Source organism: Brassica oleracea, chromosome C7 (genome assembly GCF_000695525.1).
Source record: "Brassica oleracea var. oleracea cultivar TO1000 chromosome C7, BOL, whole genome shotgun sequence".
In the NCBI taxonomy this organism is placed as follows: Eukaryota; Viridiplantae; Streptophyta; class Magnoliopsida; order Brassicales; family Brassicaceae; genus Brassica; species Brassica oleracea.
In genome coordinates this window covers 37,813,461-37,824,474 of record NC_027754.1, presented here as the reverse complement: position 1 = coordinate 37,824,474, position 11,014 = coordinate 37,813,461, and the positions used below count along the sequence as shown (strand labels likewise).

The following is an 11,014-nucleotide window of genomic DNA, read 5'->3' as shown; positions in this document are numbered from 1 at the left end:
AAATACTTCTTTCCATTCTCAGTTGCAGACTGAGTGTTATACCCTTGACGGTATATATCTTTGAAACTCAACAAATTTCTCTTAGAATTTGGAGAATATAAGGCATTATCTATGGAAAACTTTGTTCCATTAGGCAACATAAAGTCCGCCTTGCCAATTCCTTCGATCAGGTCTGTAGGACCTGATATTGTGTTTACAGTCATTTTTACTGACTTTAAAGTAGAGAAATATCTCTTATCTTTCAGTATAGTGTGCGTTGTACCACTATCTGGTATGCAAACTTCTCTACCAATTTGCTTAGTTGTTGTTCCATTTGCTTTCTTATCCATTTCGAATCGCAGAGTGATCGTGCTGATAACGTGTTATAAAAAGAACTGGAATTTTATTGTATCGCGGGAATTTTAATAAGGGCAAAATTTATACCCGTAGAATTTTTAACACTGATAGAAAGAGTTTATTATAGAGAGAAGAGAATGTTGAGGTGTGTTTTACAATGAACGAAAACGTTCGTATATATAAAAAGAAATTTATTGTGCAAATAGTGCAGCGGACCCCACATCTTTATATTTTCAACAATTGCGGTGGCGGTGTTATTTGACTTTCATAACAACTTGTTTATTTTAAAAAATATTATTTAAAATCCGTTTCAATTTTGATGTGTGATTTTGTCTTTAACTTTTTGAGATGATGATTATTTGACCATTAATCTCATAATATTTGAGTTAAGATCAATGGATTAACTTTGAACTGAATCCATCTATAATCGGATTGGATAACATGGATCGATTGGACTCGAATCTATCTTATTAAAACAGAAACATTGTGTTGGATTCAACTTGTTTCTAGGTAAGGTTTTAATTAAAGGAAGATGTAATATTCAAAAGTCCAATGTTCATTTATAACATAGTTCGGTACATTAGATTTCCTACATTTATCGTTGTTCGCTTATTTACATAAGAATCTTTTCATTATTATTCACGATTAACTCTACCAAATACAGTAAAATTTCTATAAACCAATAATATTGACACTACGATATTATATTAATTTATAGAGTTATTAATTTACAAAAAATATCTTTTTTTTTTGCATTTTAAGATATATTTTTCAAAAGAAGAATAATAATTGATTTTAGTGTAAATAAATTATTTTTTTATTTTCGAAATTCTACATTTTATATAGGTTTGTTATATTATTTGATGTATATAAATTATGCTTCGTAGAGTTTAAATATGATTTTTGATATAATTTTCTTTTAAAACTAAGTTAAAATATTAAACTCTCAATTATAAACGTAAAAACCCAAACGTTGAAATTGAAATGTTATTCACACATTGAACACAAATACAAAATGTCAATAAATAAAAGTTATAATCGAAAGAATACTTCCATCATACTTTAGTACTATATTAAATTAAAATTTCTCTACCTAAAATTAATTGTTGATAAATGAATTGACATATTTCTCTTGAATATACTTCCTCTGTTCCTGAAAGTATAATTTTCTAGATTTATTTTTTGTTCTAAAATGATAGATTTTCCAAAATTTTAAGGTACTTTTATTAGTTAATGTTGAAAAGTTGTATACTTTTAAGAAACACTAGATCTCGACCCTCGCAACCGCGCAGGTTTTTGTTTTCATTTATTTTTATATAAATATTTTGTTTTCAATTCTAAATTGGTATATATTATAATATATATGTGTCTATCAATTTTTAAAACATAATAAGTATACGATATATTTTTTCATTGAATAGATTATTTCAAACTTTCACGTGTATTTATATCTTCTTCTATATATATATTTTCGGATTATTATTTCATTATTAAAATGGTAACTATATATATATATATTAGTAAAATATTTTTTTATTGTCATATTCAAAAATATTGTAACATTTCACAAATTTAGAAAGCTTTTTAAAAAGTAAACTTTTCGCTTCATAGATTTATATTACCGAGTAAATAATTAAATATTTAGTTTTTGTTTAATTTTTAAAAATAAACTATATAGTTAATTTGTTTTCATTGGTTTAAGGTAGTAAAGATTAATCATTGTTAGATAATACTATGATTTTTGTTATTTAAAAAAAATATTTATAATTTTAAAAGTTAACATCGACAAATATTTAAATAATTAACATATGGAGCTATAGTATTACAATATTAAATTATATATATTTAATTTATACTATCTATAAATCTAATAGATTATCTATTGTTTAAATCTAATTATTGATAGCCTAATAAAAATTTATGGTATGCCCATAATATAAATGATAATAATAGAGATTAAATGTAACATGACTTTTTAGGAATAGATCCATTGAGTCCATTTTTTAAACAATCACACATGAATCAAGGTTGTGACTTCTGTTTTAATATATAAGATTAATTGAAAATATTTGAATTGGTTGAATACTATTGGTTGATATTTATCGAAAAATGTATAGTAAAATAATTGTTTTTTTTTTTTTGACAGCAAGACATTCACAGACTCATATTGACTCTGTAAACCAAATAGTAAAATAAATAATAAATGCAATTGTAAATATTTATTATATTCTTAATATGCGTGAATACTTTAGAATTTTTTTTTCCGTGGGAACGGAGGGAGTATTAGTTAAGATATGTTTTAATATATTTGTCCCTAATATATAGTTTAGAGTTTCTCTTATATATATGGATAGAGCTCACTCGTTTTGGTAAAGCATCTGAAACCACTAGTGATTGCTAACTTAAACATGAGCATGGAGAGTGAAGTCCACCGTCCGCTAGCTGATTATTCAGCAAACATCTGGGAAGATATCTTAACACATTTCTCAAAGTCCGAACTTGTACGTATATTTTTCCGTATTATTCAATTCAAGCATCACATATATATCACGCATAGCATCCTCAGGCTGTTGTCATTTTTTTTTTTTGGCCTATTGTGAGTTGATTCACTTATGCATTTATATTCCTATTTCCATGTAGGAAACTATTGATATGTTAAAAGAAAAGCATAGTACTCTAAAGGAGGCTGTGACAGAATCATTTATGGCTTCAAAAGAGAATCAGATAGAGAACATCAAGTTCATCGACGCTCTATGTCGCCTTGGTATCTCATATCATTTTGAGATAGACATCATAGAGCAGTTGGGATATGCATTTAATAGTCTTGATTTTAATCAGTTGATACGTCATGATGAATGCGATTTGTACACAGTTGGGCTGCTTTTCCAAGTTTTCAGGCAATTCGGGTTCAAACTTTCCGCTGGTAATTATTTTTATTTTATATTTCCTCTATTCAAAATGATGGATAATTTAAAATTTCACATAAAATCTTAATTATAAAGGTATAGTCACTTGGGATTCTCTATTTCTTATAATTCTAAACCAATAAATATTTAATAAATCCAATTTTTTAAAAGCTTACAATTAATCATTACTATGTGATTATCGAGATCATGCATGTGTACAAATATTTTTAAAATAAAAATTTAATAGTAACTAAATTTTTGTAATTTATATGAATAAAGTAAATAAAATATTATTCTTAATAATAATGTTTTGTTTTAATTAGACCTTTAAATAATTATTATTGTATAAATTTGGATTGGTTCAATTACGCATTGTTTAAGTATATTGAATAGCAAATATTCTTCTGAAGTGAGTCACAACTGTTTTTTTGTTTTGTTTTGATTAGGCTAACTTCGGATTCAGTTTTTATTGCATTTAGCTTGATTCTTATTTTTGTATTAAATTATATATATATATATTGTAAGTATTTATATTTTAATATGTTTTCAAAATAATATATGATATTAAACTATATTTCTTTTCTAAAATTTGCTCAAAATAAATAGTTTTGTTTGGTGATTTTTGTGAGTTATGGTTTACATATAAATATATATATATATATATATATATATATATATATATATAAATTCTATTGTTATTTATTTTCTGTTTATGTTGTTTTGGAAAAATATAATTAAATACGTTATATATATAAGATCTATATATTCCATAAACTATAATATTTGCTTATTATTATTAATGTGAATTTTTAAAAATTAAAAGAAGAATAAAAATTAAAAGCTTAATTATAAATTTATTGAATGAAAGGGAATAAAAATAAATTTTAGTAATGACAATTAAATAAAAATAATAATAATAATTAAAGATACCTTTGTAATTTACCACTATAAGAATGAATGTGAGTGCGACACGTAAGAAACTGATTTTTCAAATAATATTATATTGTTTAGTTGATAAAAATATATCATTTTGAAACACTTTTTTCTTTCTAAAATATGGATTTATCATTTATGAACCGAGAGAGTATAATTTTCAAATAAAATATATTAATAAATAACACTGCAACTTTGGAAGATTTTCATTTAATCCAAGTTAAAATTTATACATCTCAAGATGTGTTTGAGAAGTTCAAGGGCGAGGATGGGAAGTTTAAAGAACACTTAGTGGCAGATGCAAGCGGTATATTAAGCTTGTATGAAGCTTCACAATGGAACACTCGTGGAGAAGATATCATCGACCAAGCTCTCGCTTTTTCAAGCTGTCACTTAAAAGAAATTTTATTTCAATCTATCCCCCAGCATCTTGCAGTACGCATCAAGAATGCTCTAAAGCATCCTTACCACAAAGGCATCTCAAGGATAGAAACGAGGAAATATATCTCATACTACGAGGCAGAAGAGAAGCGTGACGCAGTTTTACTTGAGTTTGCAAAGATAGATTTTAACATGCTTCAAAAGCTGCACCGCAAAGAGCTTGCTTGCGTAACAAGGTAACTATATGGGCTGCTCAACGCATGTAGTAGTATGTGACATGAAGTTGATCTTTTTTTTACCATTACAATTCAGGTGGTACGAAGCAATGGAAATTAAATCTAAAGTAACATACACAAGGCATAGAGTAGCAGAGGCGTACTTGTGGTCAATTGGGGCATATTTCGAGCCTCAATATTCTCAAGCACGAGTTAAAACAGCTATTGCACTAATCATATTCACAATGCTTGATGATACGTATGATGCCTATGGCACAATGGAGGAACTTGAGATTTTCACAGATGCAATAGAAAAGTACTCCATTTGCAAAACATAAATTAAAATACAATAAACTATGTACTATAGAATTTTAATTTTCTTTATGGCTATGATTAATACGATACGGTTGGCTTTAATAGGTGACTTCCCGCTCCGCCTAACATGATACCTGAGAGCATGAAGTACGTGTACCGTATCATGGTAGATTTCTATGAAAAACTTGAAGAGGAATTTGAGAACGAAGGAAGGTCAGGTTGTGGCTTCCATCTTAAGAAAGCAGTTAAGACCACAAAAAACAACCTTCAATATCACTTTGTTTCATATTTACATATGTATATATTTACAAAGTGATGAATTATTTAGAATCAGTTGAAGACAATGGCGAATGGATATATGCAAGAGGCAAAGTGGTTGAAAGAAAAGTACACTGCTACATTTGACGAGTATATGGAGAATGCGTTAGTGACTTCCGGTTACTATTCCGTGAGTGCCATGACATTCTCGAGAATGGGAAGTGTCGCAAATCTTGATGCTTTTGAATGGTTAAGCTCAAACCCTAAAATTAGGGTAGCTTCCGAGAAAATCGGTCGATTCACAGATGACATTTCTACCTACGAGGTGAGAGTAATATTTTATTAAGTTATAAGGAAGCAAATGAAGCAAAACCAATCGAATCAAATACATGTTTAAGGTTTGTATATTAATTATGTGAATGATAAGTTTACATTCCTTACATATGTATTTATACTATTCTCAAAATCCGATATTTCTTTTCTCTTTAGAAAAATATATTTATACTAATAAAGTATTTTTTTAAAAAAATTCAAACGAATGTTGCTTTCTACTAGTGTACATAAATTTAAGTCAATTTCAGAATCAACGAGCTTGTATAGTCCTAACTGTATATACATGTTTATTAATTGAATACATTTGACAAATATATTATGGTTTGCAGTTTGAACGAAAAAGGGAGCATGTAGCAACGGCTATTGACTGCTATATGAAGCAATTTGGGTGTTTCCAAGGAACAAGCAGTGGAAGGAATAAACATCATGCTTTCTGATGCATGGAAAGACATGAACCAAGAGCTAATGAGGCCTCATTCATGTCCTTTCCCTCTTTTGATGCGAATTTTTAACCCATGCCGTGTCGTCGATGTATTCTATAGGTACCAAGATTGTTACACCCACCCTGAGTTCCTGAAAGAGCACATCGTCTCCTTGTTCATTGAAGATATACCCATTTAAAAACATCCATTGTGATTATTCCTATCTATGGAGTATAATTCATCACAAAATGATGGTCAAATAAATTTCTCGACGCTTAAACCGTGTCGTTCTCAAAATATGTGCCATTTGTATCCCCGTTGTATGTGTGGTTGTAAACGTTTCAGCTGAAATATGAAACAGTAAACGTTTCAGCTGTTGTTTTATTGGGGCATTTATCGCATAAATAACATTAATAGAAACCGTGTCGTTCTCAAAAACGTTTACTGTTTCAAAACTAAAAAGACAATAACAGTTACGATTTACAAAGTATGTGGCTTCAGAATCCTCCATGGATGATGTCCCTTACACGAATCTTAACTAAGCCTGTTTGATTTAAAAATCTATAATCGTTTAAGGACCAAAGCTCCACATCCAATGCCAAGAAAAGTTGCTATGGAGACTCCAAAAACGCCAGAGAGAATCCCAGGGACAACAAGTGAAGTCCATCCTTTAGCGGTTGCCATCGCACAAGCAGTCGTTGGACCTCCTATGTTAGCGTTTGACGCAAGAAGCAGTCGCTTCATGTCGATACAGAACAGCTTCCCCAGAAGCAAAGTCATTGCGAGATGAACCATTACTTGAATTACAGCAAAGAGGAAGATACTTGGTGCAGTGTTGATCACATTCCATATACTCCCTGTAGCTCCTAGAATCGTGAAAAATACCTGAACAAATAAAAAGATTCAAAAATAAAAGATGGTTTATAATGGATATAGTCTAATTAATAAAGGAATTACCTGCATGAGAACGAGAGAGATGGTTTCAGCAGAAGGAGCCAGAGAGTTGAAGAAACCAGGGAAAGAAGTAGCCAAGACGACGGTGATGGCTGTAACAGCAGGAAGCATGCCTCCTTGGATCTTGAGTAGCTCCGTCATCGAAATCGCAGCTTTACATATGAGGAAAGAAACTGATAATGCAATTGAAGTTGAAACCACTCTGTTCTTGTCCTCAGCTTTAACATCCTTAGTCATGACAACATCTGCCAGAGGGACCACATAGAAACTTGAGTAGGAAGTGTTTGTGCTTATAGCCGCTGATATGATATTTACTTAAGACGAACTTTACCAGGAGAAGATGCTGCTGAGATGGTCTCAGGTGGTATCTTTGAGGCTAACGCAAACAACACCATAAAGTGTAGAGCGCATATGACATTATCCACAGCCACCCCTGCCGCTATAACAGATGGAGAAATGCGCAGAGCCTTCGATATCGCAACAAAATTAAGAGCTGCAGAGAGAGAAAACAAGAACCAACAAAGCTACAACCTTATAGAACCGAGAAGATAAGTACATCTATGTGTTAACAAGCTAAAGAACTTACATCCACCAATGTAGCTGCCCATAAGAGCAGCTGCTATTTTCCAGTTATCCGGACCGAGTGATCTCATAGGCACCAGCATAAACGCCACCACAGTCCCCACAACCGTCGCAACTGCCATGAACCAACTACATTTTAAAAAATGCCACTAATCACACCATCATAGACAATGTAGCTTCATGAATTAAACAACACTCTGCTTCTCAAAACACTCGAAGACTATGTAAGCTTCATAAATGAGCAACCTTTAAACAACGCTCTGCTTCTCAAACACCTAAGCTAATCCATAGTCGGGAGCTTTACATATCAAAGATGAAATCTTTTCTTACCAGATCCAATTAAGAAAGCAAGGAGCAGTGACCCAGTAGATCGGATAATACGACGGAGATCAGCTCTAAACAGCAGCAACGGAATCGTATGCGGCAAGAGAAACTCCATGAAGAAGGAATACGACGGCGTTTCGAACGGTATTAGCCCTAAGTTGCTCGCGGCGAGTCCAAGCAATGTGCTGCTCAACGCCCCGCTCATCATACTCCCCATCTTCGTCTTCTCCGACCTCGAGAAGCCAGTAACCGAATCAGTAATACATAAACTCCGATAAACTTGGAAGTTACTGTTGAGATGATTACCAGACACCGAAGGCTCCGGCGGCGAAGAGAGCGGCCCATTGACCCCAGTGATCTGTAGGAGATATCAAAGGGAGTCGCAGTTGCGAGGAGACCTTCACACGCCGCGGCGGTGGAGGGAACTGCGACGGAAGCGTTCCCGGCGATTTGTTCCGGCGTAGGGGAGTCAGCGATAAGTTGCGGCGGGAAGGTGACACGTGGTGCAATGATAATGAGGGTGACAGTGGATTTAGTGACACACGTGCGAATATATGAAGTGCCATTGATTGGAAGCAAAGCCGTTGGATTACAGTTAGGAGTCCATTTATAGTTTTTATTCCAAGGCCTATCGATCAGGTTCGGTGGCCCATTTAGGCCCACTAAATAGGAAGATGGAGTTGAACTGTATGGAGAGAGAGAGCATCAGTGGTAGAGAAACAACTTGCCTAAAAGTATTCCTCAGAGATTTCTCTAATTAATCTAAGGGATATTGTAACATCTGGATCATATACAATCATCAGATAATCAGAACAAATGGTAGTAAACTCTTGTAAAAACTAGCTTGAGGATATTCTAACCAAGCACATTGATGTACTCTGAGCAGTAAGTTGCCGATGTTATGTCTTTCAGCTACCACATGCTTTCTTTAATAATCAACACTACACTAGTCTATTCTTGCTGACCATGGTTCTTTATTGGTTTGTTGTAAGTTTGTAACCATTTTGAGTGTTAGATGATTCATGCTTGGTTTATGAAGCTAAACGAAACAACTGTCAATAGCAATTCTCCTATAATGTTATACTTATCAGATCAAGTAAGACTAAACTCTATAAATGGTATCTTCTAACTGATTATAATCTCTAAATTTAAAGGCATAAATAGGATTATTTTGCTCGCGCAAGACAACTCTTACAGGATTGAGATGGGCATCAACATCAATAACATCGACACGATAGAGTCAAAACCCAATATCACTCGTTAATGACCTCAGTTGCGTTGACAAATGACATAAACAAAGAATTAGACATATACAAAACAAATAAAACAAAGCACATTAGACTACTAACAATGGGTGTTGAATAGAAAAAATACACACGTGGATTCACAAGTGTTGAATACTTTAACATATGTCCTATTATTATTGATTATCTAGTTTTTTATTTTTATTTTATTTTCACCCAATACTTTAAACTTAATTATTTTATGGTAAAATACTTTTCTAAAAAATAAAAAGTATATCAAAATTCATCATTTGTAATGATCTATAAATAGAGGCTAGTTTCATTTAATTTGGATATAGAATAAAAATACATGTTTTTTATAGTTTTATTTTTTATTAATATTAATTTTATGAACTCAGTTAAAACTATGTTATTTTTAATTAAAACATGTCATTTTTAATTATTGAGTTTAATTATAATTATTTTTAAATTGATATATTCCTATTTGGCATAGAATAAAAATATAAATTAGGATGTTGAATTTGATTAAACAAAATCATTGTAGATATAAAATTTGTTTATGTGTTGAATTAATAGGTGGAAACAAGAGAATATGACGTGGATCGTGAAAAAGTGTATACTAGGGTGTTGAATCCAAATGACCATTGTACATGGTCTTAGCTAAACAAAACAAATACATCAAACATAATAAAATCATTGCAAGGACGGGGACAGAATAAAAGAAAGAAACATCACAAATCAGAACAAGACATAAACAAGAGGAACACATTTTGAAAACGTAATGATGATTATAACAGCAGATTAGAATAAAAACAAGATTACCCGATGATCACCGATTTGAATCATGATTTATTGCTCTCATGTAATTCTTGTTGCGAAAGTAATGGAAAAATCTCTCTTTATTCATAACATAGAGGTTCCTTATATAGGAGATTACACCGTCATAGATAAATAGAAATATTACAAATCATAATCTCTTGGTTATGAGCCATCCACAATCTGGTTCATAACACTCTCTCTTGGATGCCATAACCATTTAGAACTTTTAATGTGCTTTAATGTTGTCTCATTAAAACCTTACCAGGAAAACTCAATTGAGACAAAACTATGATGAAGAAAAAAAAGTACAACACACATTACTCCCTCTGATTTGGACATTAATGAAGGTCCCTTGGATCTATCTAATTTTCTGCAATCCGTGGGTGATGAAGATCTTGGGCAGAATATGCTTTGTCCTCGAACATGATAGTTGGTTCTTCTTTACCATCGGTCATGCCACAATCTGATCAAACATATTGAGTCATCGACCTCAAATACACACACGAAATCTCGGATGATGTTGGTGTGATATGCGTGTACCACCATGTGTAAAACATAACATGTCTGAAAATAAATCAACAAAACCAAATAACCTCTCTTTGGGCTGGTTAGTACAAAATAAACCAAAATCAAAGGCTTCTTCATCGTCTTTCTTATGGACCAATCAAAACAGGTAACAAAATTTCAATATTATAGAGATTAGATTAGAGCATAGTAGAGGAAAAAATATATTAGAGCATAGTAGAGGAAAAAAAATACTAGAGCATAGAATATGTTGGTATACAAGATTTAAAAGTAGACGATGGATTTGACCAAATAAGAATATTTCACTTTAGTCGATATTATAAAAACTGCTAGTATACACTATATTAAAATTTCGTAAATCGCCAAGTCTTTTTGTGATAGTTTGGTGATATATATTTAAGTGGTTGGTCGTCGATTTGCCAAAATAATATTTTCTCATCTCAAACTCTTTCTTGAGATATTCAACT

At 31.7% G+C, this 11,014-nt stretch overlaps 2 protein-coding genes across 2 annotated transcripts; one reads left to right on the top strand and one right to left on the bottom strand.

Moving 5' to 3' along the window:
- Window positions 1-2,678: 2,678 nt before the first annotated feature.
- Window positions 2,679-6,415, top strand: LOC106301560 (alpha-humulene/(-)-(E)-beta-caryophyllene synthase). The gene is given in 8 exon segments (XM_013737994.1): window positions 2,679-2,837; window positions 2,977-3,259; window positions 4,417-4,792; window positions 4,869-5,087; window positions 5,192-5,330; window positions 5,421-5,669; window positions 6,007-6,063; window positions 6,065-6,415. Coding segments are annotated over 8 exon segments (1,650 nt in total). The 5' UTR covers window positions 2,679-2,744; the 3' UTR covers window positions 6,299-6,415.
- Window positions 6,416-6,504: 89 nt separating this feature from the next.
- LOC106301561 (uncharacterized membrane protein YjcL) lies at window positions 6,505-8,525 on the bottom strand. Its single transcript, XM_013737995.1, has 6 exons — window positions 8,266-8,525; window positions 7,966-8,192; window positions 7,640-7,750; window positions 7,385-7,546; window positions 7,057-7,298; window positions 6,505-6,984 (listed from the first exon to the last, which is right to left on the bottom strand). The coding sequence occupies exons 1-6, from the start codon at window positions 8,523-8,525 to the stop codon at window positions 6,661-6,663; spliced, it is 1,326 nt and encodes a 441-aa protein (XP_013593449.1). The 3' UTR covers window positions 6,505-6,660.
- Between the last annotated feature and the right edge of the window lie 2,489 nt (window positions 8,526-11,014).